The sequence below is a fragment of the Gastrolobium bilobum genome, unplaced genomic scaffold, assembly GCF_033153095.1.
Source record: "Gastrolobium bilobum isolate Gb01-03AN ecotype WA unplaced genomic scaffold, APGP_CSIRO_Gbil_v1 utg16407, whole genome shotgun sequence".
NCBI classification, from domain to species: Eukaryota; Viridiplantae; Streptophyta; class Magnoliopsida; order Fabales; family Fabaceae; genus Gastrolobium; species Gastrolobium bilobum.
In genome coordinates this window covers 87,748-109,639 of record NW_026895530.1, presented here as the reverse complement: position 1 = coordinate 109,639, position 21,892 = coordinate 87,748, and the positions used below count along the sequence as shown (strand labels likewise).

Genomic DNA, 21,892 nt, shown 5'->3' with positions numbered 1-21,892 from the left:
TGGTTCACCTGTTGATTGTGAAGATCATATAGATGCGATACTTGATGGACTAAATGAAGATTATGATGCTTTTGTAACATCAGTTATCTCACGTTCGGATCCTTACACTGTTGGTGAGATTGAAGCCTTGTTGATGGCTCAAGAGCAACGACTGGAAAAACATAGAAGGAATCTTTCCACAAATCTTCAAGCTAATATGGCTCAGCTACAGGTCAGAAGACAGAACAACAACTCCAATTTTAGTAGAGGAGGATTCAATTCAAATAGAGGCAGATTCCATGGCAGTGGAGGAAATTACCAACCTTACAGAGGAAATTACCAACCTTACAGAGGAAGAGGAGGAAGGTACAATGGTAGTGGAGGCTACAATAGACCTCAATGCCAAGTTTGTGGCAGGTTTGGCCACTTAGCTCTTGATTGTCATCACAGGTTCAACCAAAGCTACCAAAGCTCACTGAAACAGAATACTTCCTCTAATCTGCAAGCCAATATGGCAGTAACTAACAGCAACAATGCTGCAAGGCAGCAAGAAGATGACACCTCTGATTATTTTTCCCTCACTGACTCTAGCTGGTATCCAGATTCTGGAGCCACAAATCACTTCACACCAGAATCCTCCAACCTGTTGCAGAGAACCACATACACTGGTCAGGATGCTGTTCAAGTAGGTAATGGATCTAACCTAAAAATCAAACACATAGGTCACTCAATTCTATACTCACCTTTTAGTTCAAAATCCTTTACACTGTCAAATCTTCTGCATGTTCCTGGTATGTCCAAAAACCTGTTAAGTGTTTCACAGTTTGCAAAGGAACATCAAGTATTTTTTGAATTTCATTCTAACACCTGCTATGTCAAATCTCAGGCTACCAAGGAGATCCTTCTCCAAGGCAACCTTAAGAATGGTCTATATGCTTTTGATGGAGCACAGAAGCCTTCAAGGTTTTCTACTGCAGCTACTTCAAGTTCACCTCCACCTTGTGTTCCTACATTTTCTGTAGCTAAACCTATCCTATCTTGTAATAATACCTCTAAAGTTTCTACTTTAGATCTATGGCATTCGAGATTAGCTCATGCCTCTTTTCAAACTGTCAAGTTGGTTCTTAAACATTGTAACATACCATTTGTCAATAAAGCTGATTCCCAATTATGTTGTGCTTGTTGTATGGCCAAAATGCACCAACTTCACTTACCAACCACTAACACAGTTTACTCCAGTCCCTTGGAACTTGTCCTTACTGACATTTGGGGTCCAGCACCTATTGAAAGCACTTTAGGTGCTCGTTACTACATCCTGTTTGTAGATGCATTTTCCAAATATACTTGGCTTTACCCTATGACAAACAAATCCCAAGCTTACAATATTTTCATTCAGTTCAAAACTATGGTTGAATTACATCTTAATACTAAAATAAAATCTCTCCAAAGTGATAATGGCAGAGAATTCCTTAAATTCACTCCCTATCTACAACAACAAGGTGTTATCCATCGTCTTACATGTCCCTACACTCATCAACAAAATGGCCAACCCGAAAGAAAGCATAGACATGTTGTAGAAACTGGCCTAGCTCTCTTAGCTCAATCCCACTTACCAACCAAATACTGGGCTGATGCCTTTCTTTCTGCTGCACACGTTATTAACCTTTTACCCACCCCCAACCTAAATAACAAGTCTCCATTTGAAACCCTGTTTCACAAAACACCTGATTACTCATTTCTTAAAACCTATGGTTGTGCATGCTATCCCTACCTCAGACCCTATAATAGGCACAAAATTGATTTTAGATCAGAAAAATGCACCTTTATTGGCTACTGTACAAATCAAAAGGGTTACAAATGTTTAAAACCAACTGGTCAGGTCATTTTTGCACGACATGTTCTCTTTGATGAGTCTCAATTCCCTTTTCTTCAATCCTCAGTTTCTCCTACACTCTCAAACAGTGAGTCACCCACTTTTCTCTCTACTCCTGCTATCCCTATCCTGCCTACTAATACCAGTCCACACAATGTAACTGTTCCTTGTCCTGTCCCAATCATAGCTCCTATTACTCACCCCTCTACCTCTCCTAATTCTTTAATGAGTGATTCTATTAATGATTTTTCTGTTAGCACATCTAATCCTACTTGCAGATCCTCTATGTTATCTGGCAACGGTTGCAGGTCTGCTCCACCTACAAGTTCCTGTGGCACCTCCAACTCATCCTATGCTTACTCGAGCCAAAGCTGGCATCTTTAAGCCAAAGGCATACTTAGCCTCTTTGGAACCTACTTCTGTATCTCAGGCTATAGCTGCACCCCACTGGTATAAGGCAATGCAAGAGGAGTATGCAGCCTTACTCAAAAATAATACTTGGAAACTGGTTCCTATGCCTTCAGATAGGTCTCCAATAGGCTGTAAATGTGTATTTCGCACCAAATTTCATCCTGATGGCAGCATCCTAAAATATAAAGCCAGGCTAGTGGCTAAGGGGTTTCACCAACAAGAAGGTTTTGATTATCAGGAAACCTTTAGTCCTGTGGTGAAACCTGCTACCATTCGGATTGTCCTCACTGCTGCTCTCTCTAGAAAATGGCTTGTTCACCAGCTGGATGTGAACAATGCCTTCCTGAATGGTGATCTTCAGGAAGAAGTATACATGCAACAACCTCCAGGTTTCATTCATAAAGATAAAACCTTGGTGTGCAAGTTAACTAAGGCCCTATATGGCCTCAAACAGGCACCACGTGCCTGGTTTGACAAACTCAGTGGCACCCTACACAGACTGGGTTTTGTCACTGCCAAATGTGACATTTCCCTATTCATCTCCATTACCCCTACTGCTACTCTATATGTCCTAGTCTATGTTGATGACATCCTTGTCACTGGTTCATCCTCCTCTGCTATTCAGTCGCTAATTCACTCTCTCAATGATGCTTTTGCTCTCAAGGATCTTGGTCACCTTCACTATTTTCTGGGTATTGAAGTCACCAAGTCTGCATCTGGTGGTCTGCATCTTCACCAATCCAAGTACATTCTGGACCTTCTTAAGAAAGCTAACATGGAGAACTGCAAGTCTATGCCGACTCCTATGATGTCCAGTGCCAAGCTCTCCTCTCGTGATGGATCTCCACATCCTGACCCATCTCAGTATCGATCTATTGTTGGGGCTCTTCAATATGCCACCATTACTCGTCCTGAAATCACATTCAGTGTCAATAAAGTCTGTCAGTTTATGCATGTTCCTTTGGATACTCATTGGAAGGCTGTTAAAAGGATACTACGTTACCTGAGTGGGACGATTTCTCATGGGTTAACCATCAACCCATCATCAAATTTTCACCTGGCTGCCTATTGTGACTCTGATTGGGGCTCGGATCTTGATGACCGGCGTTCCACAAGTGGGTTCTGTGTCTTCTTGGGTTCAAATCTTGTCACATGGTCTTCTAAGAAGCAGCATGTGGTCAGCCGCTCGAGCACTGAGGCGGAATATCGTTGTCTTGCTGCTACCGTCGCTGAGCTTACTTGGATCCAGTCCCTTCTCTCCGAACTTCGCATCTGCCTCCCAAGATCTCCGGTTATCTACTGTGATAACCTCTCTGCTGTTCTCCTCACAGCGAACCCCATTTTCCACTCTCGGACCAAGCACTTCGAGCTGGATCTCCACTTCGTCAGGGAGAAGGTGCTCAGCAAGGCTATGTCAGTGCACCATGTTCCAGCCGTTGACCAAATCGCTGATGGCCTTACCAAGGCTGTGTCTCAAGTCTCTTTTCTTACGTTTAAGTCCAAGCTTCGCGTGCTGGACTCCAAGTCCAAGCCCTCTTCAGCTTGCGGGGGAATGAAGGCTATAGAGGCCCTGAGGCCCAGCCCAACATCACTCAGCTAGTCTGTTTGTACTGTTAGTGAGTTAGTCTGTTAGTTAGGCTGTTAGTACTGAATGGTTGAGATCATTCAGTTATTAATGTATGTCTGTGATTTATCTAGGCTAAGAGTATATATGCTAGAGTTACACACCTATATGTAAGTTAACTTTCATTTTCAATAATAGATTACAATTTTCCCTTTTCTTCTTCTCTCAAATCTGATACCTCACAGAGGCCAATGATGCCATTACAGAGTGCATTTGGTGGGTTTGCTACAACGGGTTAAATGTAAGGCTTAACATGCAAGAGAAAGTTGGTGGCTTAGTCGTGTTGGAGCTTAATTTGTTTTTAATGTTCCTTGTACGAATGTACGATGCTTCAGATGGTTTAAAATTGCATTTCCAAATAGCACAATATATAATGTGGTCGAATACTATCCCAATATTAAAGGTACACCATATAATATTAAACTTATGATGTAATACTTTAAGCCCTGATGGCATAATCTATAAGCAAGATGCTAACACATAATTAATAATTTGAATACTGTACGTGGAGAGACTTTAATGTCATATCAAACTCAAAGCTAGTTGCTGGCTAGACGGCAAGACCTAGTATTTCTCTGCTAAATAAATAAAGCAAACCGAGAAAAGAAGACAAGATGAAAAGTTAAGATTTAATTTAATTTAATTTTTTAAATTTGACTATACTATATATGGGTACCGTATCATTGTTTTAACAATGTGTAAATGAATTGTGAATCAAAATATCCAACTCAAGTTTTTTAGCAATACAAAGGGACTAGAAGAAACAATTAGCTATTTCTGTATCTAGTAATAAATTATAACCGGCGGAAAATATAAAATATAGTGTTTAAAAAGTATAGCAACAATTGTAGCAGCGAGTAGCAAGTAGTTGAATAAATGTCAAGTAGCACTTTTCAAAAAAAAAAAAAAAATGTCAAGTAGCATTTTATCTGCTTTAACGGTGCTACAAAAAAAAGTAATGATATTAGTAACGGCAGAGTATATATATAGTTTGTTTCCTTGGAAGCCAACTTTATAAACAAAAGAAGCTTCCTTTTTAGTTGAAGGTAATTTTCGTATTATTATTACGCAAGAAGTTTGTTGTAAATTAAATAACGTAGGGACAACAAATTAGTCTTTTGAAAGTTTAAAGAGTTCTCTGTTTTGTTGATGTGTTATCGTCATACGGAATTAACTAAAACGGTGTTGATTGACCAAATAAAAATATTTAATCATATGAAAATTAATTTCATACTTACGTTATTGAAAACAAATTAAATCGATCCAATGATGGATTTATCTATTTTCTTCCCGAAGATTGATCAAATGATCAAATGATTTATACTCCTACGTCAAGTCAAATACCTTAATAAAACCCCTCCCTCTAAACTCCAACCCTTTTTATTCACCAAACATTTCCAAAAGAGTCTCCAATCTTCAATCCCACCTTCTTCTCCAACTCACATTAATTTCACTTTATCCTCTCTTTTTTTGTGTTTGCACCTCAAAGCTCACCACAAAGTTAGTTTGAAAAGGAATCCTACCAACAATACCACCATCTAGCTACACTTTGTTGTACTTTTGATTCTCATAACAAAAAAAGAAGAAGAAGAAGCAAAATCAGTGTCCTCTCTCTCTTTTTTCTTAATTTCTCTCTATAAATATTATATCTATTTTGTGTGTGAGGTGAGAGTGTGAATACTAATTTATTAGGTTAATGTCTTCCAACAAGAAAGGACTTTTGAGAACCGTTTTCACATCAAATGGAAGCTGTGGCTGTGGCAAAACAAAGGCCTTTGAAGTACATGAACCAATCCCCAAACCCAAAATCTCCATTCACAAAAAGACAAACCTCAACACCATGGCTTCTTCAACCACAACTTCAGGGGAACACAATAATAATGGTAATGATGAAGACTTCACCTTCACCTCCACCACAATCTCTGAAGCTGATGAAACTAGTCATGATCATGACCATAACAAGAGCCCCAAGAACAGTAGTAATGTTGAACCAAAACGAAGCCCTCTCATGGATAGCATGGCCTTTGTGAAGGACTCTGCGGATCCATATCATGATTTCAAGCACTCAATGCTTCAAATGATCTTTGAGAAGGAGATTGACTCAGAAGATGATCTTCAAGATCTTCTACAATGCTTTCTTCATCTGAATGCTCTTTGTCACCATCATGTCATTGTTAAAGCCTTCAATGATATCTGTGAAGAAGCTTTCCCTGACAAGGTTAGTACTACACCTTCTGCTACTGAAACATCTCCATCTCCATCTCCATCTCCATCTCCATCTCCATCTCACAGGGAACCGCAACATCATCGTTCGAAAGAATCAGTGAATATGCCAATGGATCCATCCTAGGCTTAGTCCATACACGTGTGTGTGTCATGTGAAAGCATTGAATTCACACGTGGGAAGAAGCTGCATGTAAACATCATGGTTTTAAATTGGCTCATAATGAATTCCTTTGTGATCAGGGTATGATTATGTATGTGGGGTTGAAAAGACTATTGTAAAAGAACATATATATATATATATTGGAGAAAATTGTAAAAAAATATTAAAATTTGGAGCTTTGAGGATCGAATTTGGTTGTATAAGTTTCGTGGTATGTATAGACAATGGTTCGATTGATATTTTACTTCATTTGCTTCCATTACTTTTAATTTATCAATTAATCAATTCAAGTGTTTAAGCTTTTTCAAACAACCATTTATTCTAAGTGATTGGGCATTCAATATATATATATATGTGAATGATATGTGGGTTACAAGATTCTCACTTTTGTTGATGAAATATGTGCTGTTAATTTGTCATTTCAATTTGGTGTGCTACCTTTATCCGGTTGGTTTATGTTTTGGAGGACATGTATATAATACCTTAATCACGTTTTTTCTTGTAATTGCTACATTTTAGGTTGCAACTACAACGTCTTAATTCATCACATATAAGGTTTATTAATAGTGATATATTATTAATTAATTTTTTTTAATATTATTATCAGATCATATATAAGCTGTCATATTATTACAAAAATTTGATTATAATAATAAAAACTTAAAGGAAAATTTCTTATGATATACATATTATTGATGATAATATAAAAAAAAATTTAGACAATTAAAACTTGACCTGGATGTATTATGCTTAAATAGTAAATAGCCTTTTTCTTATATAAAAGTAGTGAATAACTTACCTTTCAGTATTGTATATTGGAATGTGGAAGCGATGAAATATAAAGGTTACTTATATTTCAGTATCTCAATTTCCAAACAAGAAGTTTTTTTTTTTTTTTTCTACATGAACAAATGACATTACTTTTGAAATAGTTGTGCATTTGAGATTATTAAAAATTAATACATGCAGATATGTTATATTGATAATAAAAAATTTGATCCTGAAATAGTTGCATTTATTTGTTAAAATTGATTAATAGTAGTTAGTTAAAGTATCTAATAGCGTAAGATGATGGAAATGGGCCGTAGATGTTGAAATATCCAAACGGAAAGTAATATAATTTCTTACCTACGAAAACCAAAACTTAAAATAAATACTACGTTTTTTGTTTTTTTCAGTGAAGAAAGCATTATTAGCGGATGGGCATATTTGATTAGGACCCATTCAAATCTAACAAGGACACTCATCAATTTAAGGAAGCAAAGTTACTCCTCCTCCTTCAGTGGACTTTCGTAAAGCTTTTTTATTCTGAATATAAATTTTAATTGTTTGTATTTGAATTTACTTATATTATATTTGAAAGAGTTTTAATCAAAACCTTACAAACGACTTTAAAAATTAAAATTAAAATTATTCCTGAAAAACTAAGCTTTGCCAAACACGCACCCTAAATCACCTATGTATATTATACCATATACAAATCACTCTCAATGATCTCAACTAGAGGAATTAATACAACGGGAAATAATTTTTCTTATCTATTAGCCATAACCCAAAAAGCCAAAGAAATTGAAATCACCATAAATTATAAATCTGCTATAATCAACTATGTGCAAATTCGCACGCGAGACGTCATGCTTGAAAAATATGAATTTGAAGCCTTGATGGGCCCAAGCTTCAATCTCAATTGAAGATATATATGCTATAATTATCCTTCAATGGATATTTAATTTGGTGGGACCAATGGTTTTCTTCTATCGATCCCTGTCTTCTTTGCTTCTAAAATTGCACTCAAGTGCCAATCAAATTGAAGAGCTTTAACCTCACTTGCGGAGGGCATGTAGCAAGTTCAATCAAGATACTTCTAATACCAGTCTTGCTTTTTAAGTGACAATATGATTTTGTTTTTGTTGCAATTTGCATCATTCATTTATTAATGTACTTAACTTTTTGGTAGAGTTGATGCATGGAAGCTAAGCAGCTGGGGTGAGAGCATGTATTCGAATCTTCTCAGTATCATATTTGGGGAGGAGTTTAAAGTCTTAATTCTGGATCCGCCCCGAATCAGATTAGTTGCAAAACAATGAACTGATTGGAATATTTTCAAAAAAAAAACTTTTTTGATTGAAATGAGTTACCATCAAATAGAGTTGATGCCGAGCCCCATCGCTACGTAGCATACATATTTATTAGCTAAATTTGCGTATTTTAAAACGTATAAATATATATTATCGGATATTATTAATGAATTTATTATGATCATTTTGTTATTTCAATGTGCTACTTGATAGTTCTCTTTTATAAACGCTCATGTTAGAAAAGTTAATCTTTTTAGTTATAAAGGAGATTCCAATACCTAACCAGTTTTTTTCGTCGATGATGGAAACGGTTGATGCAAAAGGAAAAGAAGAAGAAGAAAATGTGTGGGAATCATTTTGGACTGAGCCATTTTTTAGTGGGCAAGTTAGACTAGATATGTTTTGGGCCAATATTTTATGTTAGCCTAATTCAACTCAATGGTGATGAATGTGGGTTGGGCAAACTAGCCCACTAGCTTCCCAAATTTTTTAAAGATTTAAACCAATGTTATTTAAGAAATTTACGCAATTTGTTTTTGTTCAAATGAAAAATAAATTAAGTTGGACTGAAAAAATTAAAATTAAAATTTACTAATTTAGACAACATATTTTGTCAATTTATTTGAATAAAATAAGAAAAAAATGTTTATCCTTTTAAATGACACAACTTATATCATTTCACTCTCACAAAGAGACGAGACCCACACCTTTATTTTTTTGTCAACTCTCTCTCCTCCTTTATCTATCTCTTCCTCTCTCTTAAAATGACATAACTTTTTTCATAAAATAAATGTATTAAGCTCAACTTTTTCTGTTGACCTTAAAAAAGAATAAAATAAAGGAAGATGATAACTATTGTTGTGTGACGTCTATAAAGTATATGAGAATGGATTCTTTCATGTGAAAAAGTGGTCATGTGATCATATTATTTAATCACAGTCATTCATTGATGATAAAATAAGAAAGAGAAAAATGTATAATTTTTAAATAAGTGATTGTGATTAAATAACATAATCACATAATCATTTTTCACATGAGAGGATCCATTTTTAAAGTATATATATATATATATATATATATATATATATATATATATATATATATATATATATATATATGTGTCAACAACATAGCCGCTTTGAGCAGTAACAACTATCCTTAAAGAGGTGTAAGACTATCTGTGAAGACCAACGCGCACTTTGATTGAACCTCATAATTGGAAACTAGTAGGTTGTGGAATACTAAGGAGTATTACCCTTTTTTATCAGTTAGTTGACATTTTCTGCCCAATAAGAGGTTAAGGTGACTGATTCAACGATGTACTTGGTCTTGGTTGAATATGAAAAAAAAAAAATATATATATATATATATATATATATATTTTTTTTTTCATATTCAACCCGCATAAGTTGACCAATTTGTTTTACCAATCATTATAATTGATATTTGCTCGTGTTTTTTTTTTCTTTTCACGTTTTACATATGGGCTGCTTTAGACAACTTATTTTAACCAATTATCATAACCTTTACCTTTTAATTATTTAACCAGGTTTCTTTCACATGAGAATATCTTTCCTAGTGTGCACATTAACATGACAATACCATTTTAAGAGAAAGAAAGACATAAATAAATAATTAAATTTTATATAAATAATTAAATTTTTTACTATAATTACTTTTATGTTATGATATTGTTATGTTAATAACTATCAAAGGAATCTAAATACAATATTTTCATAAATTAATTCCCTTAAAATTTTAAATTTCAAGTATGGATAATATTTATTCATTTATCTTATGTTAAAATTTAATTTTTCATTCACAATGATCAAGGCGACAAATATCAACTCTTAACTACTTAATTTTAAATTATTAGCTATCGTGTTCAGGTAAGGGACATATAACATTTTTGTATTTCCAAAAAAAAAAAAAACATTTTTGCATTATATTATATTATATTATATTATAAGACAACGGTTTGGAATCAAACCCATTTCATGTGAACGAGTAATGTAACACTTATCACCAGGCTATATTCAATTGTGGGTTAAAATGTATCTTTTAATATATTTATCATATAATTTATTATATAATTTAACAAATTTAATTTAGGCTATATTCAAATGTGGGTTAAAATGTATCTTATAATATATTTATCATGTAATTTAACATAAATTTAATTTAATTAATTGAACTAATAACCCATTACTCAGTAACTAAATCGGATCAATGACCAATTCAGATTTAATAACATTGTTACGAATTATTTTGAGTAACTACTATGTCATTTTTTAATCAGGGGGCAAACCATTGGAGACAACATTATTTAAATTCTATATAAACGTGGCTAAACGAAAATTTACCACGTTTTTCAGACGCGTTGGCAGAAAGGGCGTCACTATTTATGACAGTCATATGATAGCCATGCTTTTTAATATTTATTTAGCCCATGTTAATAATGGTTACATTAACTGATAATTTTTATTTAAAAAAAAATAACAAAGCAGTTTACATCCATTTTCTCTGGGGAAGGACCAATTGCCAGAAAAAAAAGCCATTATATAAAGAAAATAAAAAAATTTATTTTATCCTCCATACATACCGGAACAACACGGGTAATAGTAAAACAATTATTTCATCCTCAATTTTTTGTAATTTTATCCAACAAGTAATACTAAGGGGGTGTTTGTTTCAGAGTATCTCAAAATTTATCTAGGGAAGATGTTGCATTCTCGTTTCCTGCGTTTGGTTGAATGGAATCACAATTTTTACCTATGAAAATGAGTTGCTTATCTAAATTACAAATGCACTAAAAAAGGAACTTTTACACTGTTAAAGAATGCTATTTGCAACATGATATTTCTTGAAAAGATGGGGAAATTGAAAAAGTGGATGAAAATAAAGATAAAAATACCCCTCTTCTTAACCACATGTAACATTCAAAATTTTATAAAAAGGTTACTTCTGTAATTTTTATTTATTTCCTCATCAAACTTTTATTTTCAACCAAACATACACTCAGCATATTTAACTCAATTTCCCCCCACTAATATTTTACAGTACCAAACAACTTTTTTTAAATTTTCCTACCAAACTTATTTTCCAACCATTTCCCTATCAATTACATTTCCCTAGTATTCAAAAAATTTCTCTTCAACCAAACGCCCCCTAAGAGACGAGTAGCCATTAAACTATCGCAGTTAAACATGAGTGAAAGACAAATATAACCGGATTTGTCGGTCACTTGATGTAAGGTTTGCTACGATAAAAAATTTATAATTATGTATTAATATATAGTTATAATATAAAATTATTATTTTTTCTTTTTAGAATTATAATTATGTAGTTTCGAGAATATATAATTATAATATTAATTTTTTTTTCTACGTCACCCGACAATGTCTGAAAAGCTGTTCAGAAAAGAAAAGAAAAACTCTAATATTATAATTATATATTTTCGAGAATACATAATTATAATTATGAAGAGAGAATTTTTTTTTAATATTATAATTATGTATTCCTAGGAATAGATAGTTATAAATTTTTGACCACACCAAACCTTACATCAAGTGATATTACAAATTATTTTGCCATATAACCATATATAACATACAAAAACTATAATTCTAGCCAGATAAAATCTCAATATGCCTATGAAATATATTGTGCACTTCTCCAAAGTTAGAGTTGTACCTGACATTTTCCCCAAATCTGATAATTGAGATCAAATAAAAGATTTATGACCAGTCAAATGTAGATTATACATTCACTTCTTTTAAATGTTTGCTGCTAGCCGCTGCTGTAAAATTAATTATATTGCCTATTTTTAAATAGTGTCCAGATGATTATGTGGTCCAGTCCAATGATCCGGTCACTAAGGCTAAAGGGTCATTTTCCTATATTTCAAAGATATATTTTTAGACTTTTATTATAAAAAATCTTACTCCCTTACAAACACATGTTACAATAATTATATAAACAATTTTTTTTAATTTATTTCATAAATATTGTCAAACATTAGGAAGAGAAAACCCTATTTCCATCTTGAGTTAGATCGTAAATCTACTATTGATAAAATAATCTTTTTTAGGCCTCTAATGTGGCCTAGAACCAACCACCAATTTGTCACATTAGCTTTGCAGACTAATAGTGTAGGCATAGGTCTCATTTTGAATTCACATTTCATCACCTAACAGAGGGCGTTTGGTATATGAGAATATTTAAGATTCATGGGAAACTGAGATTAGGTATCTTATTTTTTCACGTTTGGTACAAAGAAGTGCAAAAATTTTCCTGGGAAAATTACAATCCCAGGATTCTGGTTTACACACACTTTTCCCAATTCAAAATACCATCGATAAGGTGGTATTTTAGAAATCCCACATGGTGGGAAAATGGACACAGATTTCTCAAACAAAATTACCATGCTTAGTTAGCCCTAGCTTTGCTTTGTGTGAAACAAAATCAATTTCCTTTGAAACTTGGCATTGTTTTGTGTGGTTCACCAACAAATCGATTTGCTCGTATATGTTCGTCGATGTGCTTCACACCGCATTCGAGCTGTCTCCGCGATGAGTTCTCTTCCTCGACTCTCTCTCACTCATGCGAGTTGTCTCCACAGTTTCTCAAACTCATCACTTTCTTTACCGACTTTATTTTTCGTTTTTGTGAATTTTTGTAGTATGGCATTCTGTGCTCTTTCTATATGAAAATAGGGATGGCTTGTTCCCATTTGTATTTGGTCATTCCAGATCCGAGTTTCTGATCTGAGCTTTTTTTCTCGAAAAGGACGTTGCGTGTAAAGCAGGTTAGTGCCTTATTCATTACTGTGACGCAATTAGGACTCACTTTCAGGTCAGTGCCTTATTCACCCCTTTACTTCTCTTTCAACTTTGCTTTTCATCACCGTCATAAACACAGAGCTTCTTTTACTTTGTCTTCATATGGGGCATGCATTTTTATACTATGTTGAATGTTATATTTTTGTGGATACTAGTTTGAGACTTTAACAATCAACATTTGAAGCTGTATTTATGGTATGTGTGACAACCCATTTTAAATTAGTTGTAAGCATTTAAACTTTAATTTTCTTAGGATATTTGCCCATGGTGGTTTGACCATGGTTGTAAAGTCATTGTAAAATTTCATATAATTGATACAATTAATTTAAAATAGTATCCTTGAGATTTGTGGTGGAAATATATGTTCCTGGAAAATTGAATGTGAATGTGTTCCAACATGTTATTTAGTATATGAACATTGATTCAAGAAGTGAATGTCGTATGGAAACAAGTCTAATTTCTTATGAATTGTAAGGTTATGATGATTGTATGATGTATTTACAAGACTATATATTCTATGAATAAGGCCTCATAATGTTGTGAACCTTGTGTTATAATGGAAGAGTATAGCCAAGTAGTGTGTTTATGTGTGAATGCATTTAAAGAAATTTCATCATGCTATGAATAATGAATGTGGACCGCAATATGAAAGCTATTATGTTTGATAAGGAAATGAATGTTCGGTCATGAAATTTATCTCAAGATGAGATATAATGCTATCCTATGTGGCACTAGAAAGACAATATTTATACTGGCATGTAAATCATGATGAGTTATATGAATTATTAGTTCTTCTTTGTGAAATTAATCAATTATTTTATTTGAGGTGAGTGTATGTTGTCATTGTTAGTATATGTTAATGATGTTTTAGGTCTTTGTGAATATGATAATGTAAGATATATAGTGGCCATGATTTAAATATGTTTCCTTTCAACTAAACCCTTCTCCACCATGTTTAAATATTAAAAAGTTAAGTGATTACACTATATTGATTGTATGTGGCCTGAACATTGTTTCCTCAAAAAGACAAGGAGTGCTTGAATTTCAAATGTTTCCAAATCACCTTTTTGACCACACTCACCATTACACGAATACCACAGTTACTGATGAACCTAGAGACATTTCCATATCTAGTAGCATCAATGACATATCCAAACAGTTCTTCGGTCATTCTACTCATATTAGTAATATAAGCATCTATGTCATAGAAAAAACTACAATGTTCTTTGCCATATTTGGTATTGACATAAATCGATTTTGTAAAAGAAAAGAAGAAACATTAGGTAACTAAAATAAACTACTTCATGAAGAAATGTAAACATTTTGCACCTGTTGCGTGCCTCTTGCTCATCTAAAACCTCAACAATGCAACCTTCTTGTAGTTTTGTAGAGTAATTATCAGCATGAGACAAAAATATTTATAAATTTGTAATGTAGAAATAGAGAAAATAAATGTCTGCAATATATCCTATATAATTAATTTGAAAAACTTCAAGGGAAGATCCTAAATGATGATATTGACAACAAAGTTAAGTACACATAAACACAAATATATTTCGTAATGGAGGAAAGGGGAAAAAAGACATAACACCTAGAAATATAGAAATCCAATTAGTAAGCAGAAAGAGATAATGTATTCAGGAATTATAGCATATAGCCATATTGATGCCAAGCAATGACTAACATAATTGGAACAACTCATATTTTGGACATAATGGTAACACGCAATTAATGCAATTATTTTACTTGCAATATTATTCGGCCATTCTTATCATATATGGGAACCTGCCACAGATTGGGTTCCCAAAAATGTCTTTTGCATCACCATAGTAATTATCAAAAAGGTAGATAGACATGATCACATGGTCATAAAATATGCTTTTATCACTCATGTGGTCACCATCACCTTGTTCTGAGCCAAATTTAGAAAACATTAAAGAACTCAAAGTTATAAATGATTTACCTATCACATTCTTCACGAAGATAGGTAAGAGCAGGAGCAACAACTAGAACTATATTAACTCTTTGCTTCTATGAACGGACATTTGAAGAACGCAATCAGAAAGCTCTGTAGGCCAGTACAAATTAATAACTACAATAAACATACATACATGACATAATCCCACAGAAACAGAGTAATGTGTAGAGTTATACTACCAACATATTTTGGAAATCATATGCTACATCAAACGCTTCTACATCATTAAGGCTCAACAAAATTATAACTCTACATACCATTACAACTTGGTAATGCACAAAATTCAGCATACCATTAAATTACAACTCAACAAGATTTTTACATCTTATATAAGACAATCCCAAGTATTATTTGATGTACAATTAGCAAAACCACCAATAGTTTCAACAAATTATTATTCTTTTTGTAGTTAGAGTAAGTGGGTTCATCAAGCCACTCAAAGAAATTACACTTCTCACTTGTTTCGAAGTTAGGACATCCAAAAACTTTCCTTCCTAGATTCCTTGTTGTCTAAGACTTCCGCAACACAACCCTCATTCCACAATCGCACATCTTCACCTTCGATGAGGATGAAGATGAAAAATGCCCGAAATATACACTTTCACACCCACATATGCCAGTCACATCTCCACCCATGCTACATTCGATCAAAGTTGATGTTGTTTGCAAACAATGAATATTCCCCCTACAACAAAAATCACATGAAAAATTATTAAAACACACGACCGTCCAAAACATTGAACTACAGTTGCAATCAAAAGCCTTTCCATCATAACAAACTTCATATGTTTTTTCTCAGACCCAGAATAATGAAAGGCAAAACAAAAACTAAAAAAGAAATAGAGAAAACAATGCCCAGGTAATAAAACTGCCTCATAAAGCTCAAAGAAACAAACTTTGAGGTTTACATGGGATATACCAACAAATGGTGGTAGCTGAAGTAATGAACAATGAATCCCATATGTAAATAGAAAAAATAGAAGAGTTAAAGGGATCTCCTCCCCAATGATTCCACACGAATAAAGAGTGTTAGGGAACCAACACATGAGAGATAAAGAGTGCACATAACAGAGAGCAAAATGATCAGAAATGGCACGTTGAAAGACAAAAAAGAAGACAAAGACCTGAACTTGAATGCTTGCGTGTCTAAGGTCCTTGTTGTCGATGAACAATGAACGGTGTGTTGACAACTGCACTCTCTTGTTCCACTCATCTCAATTCCTTTTCATCCAAAACACAATCAAGTCTTATGATAGAGACAACATTTGAAGTGTTAGGGGAGATGTTGAAGAAAACCCAGGGACCAAAGAAAATCGTGTTTGAATGAAGGTGGGTGAAGAAAACCCAGATAAAAAACCTGTGTGTAAAAAACACTATGTAAATTGTGCTTCAATAAAATAATGAAGGTGGGGTTATTTTTGTAAAATAACCTTACATTCCCAGTAATATTTCACAATCAACTAAACATAGAATCAGTGAACTTCAGCCAATATTATAGGTAATATTTTGACCTACCAAACAACATTTTGGTCACATTCTCAAAAAACTCACTTTCCTAGCATATTGGGAATAAAAAATTTCTTCTCTATCAAACGCCCCCTTAGTTTTTAGGTTGGTGTAGACACGTGTCTTATCACCTTGATAAAGCTTCCACGACAAATGGACAAGTTTCTTCTAATTGCCTTCGTTGCCTCGGGATGGACTCACATGCATGAAATTCACAATTCACAATTCACTCTTTCTACATTTATAGGGTCCAACACTCGGTATGCATCTCTATGTTATGACCTATTTACAAAGTATGAGACTTGAGTCCCTCATTAGTTATATGAGTGACTAATGTAGGATTTATATGGACTTTGAGCTCTCCTATCTTTTGGGCTAGCTTTTGAGGTGAAACTATAAGGTAGGAGAGCCTACAAAAAAAGGAGGCAATGAATATAGAAATGGAGGCCCTACAAAAAAATTCAACCTGGGAACTTGCCTCTTTACCCAGTGGAAAAAGAACAGTGGGGTGTAAATGGGTGTACACTATGAAACTTAAAATAGATCAAAATATTGACAGGTATAAACAAAGATTAGTAGCAAAAGGATGTGCACAGAAGTACGGAGTTGACTATCAGGAAACCTTCGCCCCAGTGGCTAAACATAACACTGTATGTATTCTCATATCTATTATTGTTAACTGGGATTGGCCTTTACAGTAATTTGATGTAAGAATGCCTTCCTAAATGGAATCTTAGAGGAAGAGGTTTATATGGAGCTTCCTCCAGGTGTAAAACAAAAACCTATACATGAAGGCAAGGTCTGTAAATTGAAGAAATCTTTGTATGTGTTGCAACAATCCCCAAGAGCATGGTCTGGAAGGTTCACAGCAGAAATGAAGGTAGTAGGTTATGAGCAAAGCAAATCTAATCACACCTTATTCATTAAGAAAAGAAAAGGAAGGTGACCACATTGATTGTATATGTGGATGATATGGTCCTAACAGGTGATGATCCGGAAGAAATGAAGAGACTATAGACATACTTAGCAACTAAATTTGAGATTAAAGACTTGGGGCAATTAAGATACTTCTTAGGGATTGTCTCACATTCAAAGCAAAGTATTTCTCTCTCCCAATGAAAATATGTATTGGATTTGTTAACTGAAAGTGGAATGTTAGCTTGCAAACCTGCTAAAACACCGATGGAGATGAATCATCAGCTTAAGATGTCCATTGGAGAAAATTTGGTTGACAAAGGTCGTTACCAACAATTAGTGGGGAGATTTAATTTACCTTACCATACCAGGCCAGACATTGCATATGCAGTAAGTGTAGTTAGTTAGTTTATGCATACCCCAAATGAATATCACATGAATACTGTGTACAAAATCTTGAGATACTTGAAGGGTGCCCAGGAAGAGGACTATTGTTTACAAAGAATACGACATTCATTGTAGAAGGATATACTTACGCAGATTTGGCAGGAGATCTACCTCAGGCTACTTGACTCTCGTAGATGGAAACCTTGTTACTTAGAGGAGTAAAAAATAAAAAGGTTGTGGCTTGATCAAGTGCTGAAGCTAAATTTAGAGGAATGTTACAAGGCCTATGTGAACTCTTATGGATCAAACAAATGTTGGAAGATCTATGAATTGGGTGTACGGAACCTATGAACTTATTTTGTGACAACAAAGATGGTATTCAAATACTTTAGTGAAAGTAATCGAATACTTTCTGGGGAGCTGGAGTATTCAAATACTACTCGTGGAGTATTCGAATACTTCCTGCAGAAACAACATGTAATGAGTTAAAATGAGTAAGAAAGACTTAATCACTTAATGGAATCTGAGCTATGATTATTGATGATTAATTATGATATGGACAAATTATTACACAATCATGTACTGTGGCTGCTTATTGAGAATCAACCTAATAGAGAACATATTATTTTGGACCGACTGGATGGCCTTGTCCAGTTAGCTCAATTGGCTGGCCGACCATGCCTTAAGCACTAATAATGTGGAGCATGAGACCCCTTATTACACGTGTTCCCCTACATTTCCAACAAATTCTTGAGTTTTGCACATCAAGGGTCATGCAACCTCACATCATAGTGAGGTCCACATGACTGAAACAATTATGACATCACACTTCCCATGTTAAAATGAATCTCCTCTACCCTATAAATAGATGGTTTTGCCTCACCAAAATGGATCATCTTCTCCATCATTTAAGTTAGTCGTTATTATGCTGAACTTCTACCATAGTCATAACCGAGTCCAATGCTCCTTCCCCTCACACTCTCAATTTACCTTAGGCTAGTACAATAACTCTTAAAAGCTTTGGTTCATATCATTGCCTCCTTAGTCATTAGATCAACATATTTTGCCCATTCAAGAAACAAACTTCCTTCATTTTTATTATCGGGCATATTCAAATATTGATTAATTTGAGTTGACAAATTAATGAGTCCTCGTGTGCTAATTACATTGGGTTTGCATTAAATTGTTAAGTTTTAATTTGTATTTAAAACACATTTTTTAGGTTCAAACAAAGATATCCAACAATCATCAAATGAAAATTCCCCTTTCAAGAAAAAATTGAGATATGAAAATAATAATATTTCCCCCCCAAATTTTAATGCAAAAATTGGGTGAAACTATGGATGGATGCACTGAGTAAGCTAGGATTACTTGAATCCAAGTCATTCCTCAATGATCAAATTTAAATGAAAAAGAAACATCTGAACCAAAAATACTCGAATTAACACTTAATGATAAGGCGTTCAATCAAATCTTGGGATTTTTATAAGTAGCAGGCCAACACAAACAAGACAAAGTAAAGTAGTAATCACATTACTATACAAAAATAAAATAAAAATAATCAATTCAATTTTTATTTATACTTAAACTTTTTTTTAATTAACAGAAAAAGAACACCTCTAACCCATACAACACGCCGGCATGTTTTTTATGCTCATCTTTTACAAAATAAGTGTCTCTAATCTTCTGAAACGCGTGCCACGTCAGCAAGCTATCCGAACCGGCCTGGTGGCACTTCCCAACCGCCCGGTCCACGTTGAGTGTTTGGGCAACCCGGTCCAGACCGCCATAGAGTGTCTCACAGAACCGCATCATGTGTTTGACGTCATAAACGCTGTTTCCGAAGATCACATTCACTATGCTCAAAAACTCCTCCAACCGGGTCGGTAAGTTCCGTCGGGTCAGGATCTTCACTAGGTACCCGAAATCGTACGCGCTGTGGAACGTGACCCAACTCACCGATTCGTTGCAGACGAGTCCTGATGACATCATCAACTCCGCGAATCGGGTGCAGTCGGCGCCAGCGGCGGCGTTGCGGGCGAAATCGATCCCCTGGCGGCGGAGCAGGGCGATGGAGTCCGGAGCGTAGGCGTCACGCGCTACATTGAAGTCACGGAAGTTGAATTCCCAGATGAAGCGGTTCTCGGCGGTGCCGAGGTCGGGAAGGTTGCCGGCGGCGTCGGAGAGGGTGAGTCCGACCTGAATAAGGTTAAGGGCGTCGACGTTTGACTTGAGGAGGCGATAGTGATCGGAGGGGCGGAGGCGGTGGTGGTGGTGGTGATTGTGGGGGCGGAAGATGACGCCGGGGAACTCGGTGTCCATGGAGATGAAAGGGTAACGGTCAATGAGTTCGCCGATGAGTTTGAATTCGGATTCTAAATTGGAGGCCCATACATCACGGATCACGATGGGTTTCGGGTTCGGGTCTTCGCTCAGCACACCCATTTAGTTCACTGTCGGTTACAAAGGTTGGACTGACGAGAGAATTAAGAGTGTGTGTGTTTTGGTTGTGGAAAGTGGAATTGCGATTTTGGGTGTGGGAAAGAGGAGGTAGTGGAGTGGGTTTTTATATGAATGAATGAGGAAGTTTAGAAGATGTTGCGTGGAAAGTGGATTTTGTTGATTAAAGAAAGTGATTAAAATTGAATACGCACAAAGACAAAGTGAGAGTGTGAGTGTGTGTGTGTGTGTCTGCAGTGTATTTGAATTGAAAATGTGGGCAATTTCAATGGAGGAGCGAATGGGTTATCAGTGTCAAAGTTCAACGCGTCGAGATACATTGACTGAAGCAAGTAAAGGCTGCTGAGTCAGTACCAGACTTGGTCCATATCGAGGTCCTGATATTAATTGAATTATTATGTTCTTCACGCTGTAGAAAAGTCACTTGTTTAATTGTTTAATCCATCTTATATTATTTTATATTATTATCGTTATATTATATAGAGAAAAATTACTCTTATGTTACATGTGATAACTTTCTCTCCTACACACCCTTCAATAATTGTGTCACATTCTTCTTTTCTTTTCTTTTCTTTTTATTTTTCAGATGGTGGAGCCTACAAATTTATCTCTATGATATGAGATAACTTATCTCCTTTAATATGAGATTAATAAAATTCATATATATAATTCATATTTTTTTTCTTTTTTTTATATGGCCCCATATAAACCTCATACTTTTATATACTTAAGAGATACTTTTATTTCCTTCAAAATAAGAAATATAAGACCTTTTATGTAATTAAAAAAAAATCACTTGTTTTATGCAAGCCGTTTCGACACGTACACCCAAAAAATTTGCATATTCATGCAATCAAACTGGTTATTTGATTGTATGAATACATGTTTGTTATACAGCTATGTAGCACCGATACGGACGCGGGACACGAGATACGATACTCTGATAGGTTAATTTTAAAAAATGTTAAATTTTTACACGTTCGGACACGTTTTGATATTAAATATTATTTTTAATTTATGTAATGTATATTATATTTAATACTCAATAATTTAATAAAAAATAAGAGTAAATACCTTTTTTAGTCCCTAACAAAAAACACGGTCCCCACTTTAATCTCTTACAAAAATAAATTAATCAGTTAGTCCATAACAAATTCAAAATTGACCCATTTAGTTGAAATCGTGGTCCCTCACAAATTCAAAAAAGACCCGTATTAGTCCTTCAAAAGGACTAAAATGGGTCCACCTTGAATTTGTTAGGGACTAACTGACTAATTTATTTTTCTGAGGGACTAAAGTTGAGACCGTGTTTTTTGTTAGGGATCAAAAATGGTCTTTACTCAAAAAATAAAGTTAAACTTATAATACCCATCAATTTTGTAAAGAAACATAAGATATCCCAAATATTTATATTAAACTCAATAAAATGATAATAGTAATCCAACGAATCTAAT

At 34.5% G+C, this 21,892-nt stretch overlaps 2 protein-coding genes across 2 annotated transcripts; one reads left to right on the top strand and one right to left on the bottom strand.

Moving 5' to 3' along the window:
- The first annotated feature begins 5,335 nt into the window (after window positions 1-5,335).
- Window positions 5,336-6,378, top strand: LOC133315503 (uncharacterized). The gene has a single exon (XM_061517141.1). It carries the CDS (start codon window positions 5,584-5,586, stop codon window positions 6,235-6,237), a length of 654 nt encoding a protein of 217 aa, XP_061373125.1. The 5' UTR covers window positions 5,336-5,583; the 3' UTR covers window positions 6,238-6,378.
- A 13,173-nt stretch (window positions 6,379-19,551) lies between these two features.
- On the bottom strand, window positions 19,552-20,544 carry LOC133315496 (probable CCR4-associated factor 1 homolog 9). The gene has a single exon (XM_061517134.1). It carries the CDS (start codon window positions 20,421-20,423, stop codon window positions 19,578-19,580), a length of 846 nt encoding a protein of 281 aa, XP_061373118.1. The 5' UTR covers window positions 20,424-20,544; the 3' UTR covers window positions 19,552-19,577.
- Window positions 20,545-21,892: the final 1,348 nt, after the last annotated feature.

What these genes read in the sequence shown, in the direction of transcription:
- LOC133315503 (XM_061517141.1), top strand. Translation starts at nt 5,584, where the DNA reads ATGTCTTCCAACAAGAAAGGACTTTTGAGAACCGTTTTCACATCAAAT.
- LOC133315496 (XM_061517134.1), bottom strand. Translation starts at nt 20,423, where the DNA reads ATGGGTGTGCTGAGCGAAGACCCGAACCCGAAACCCATCGTGATCCGT.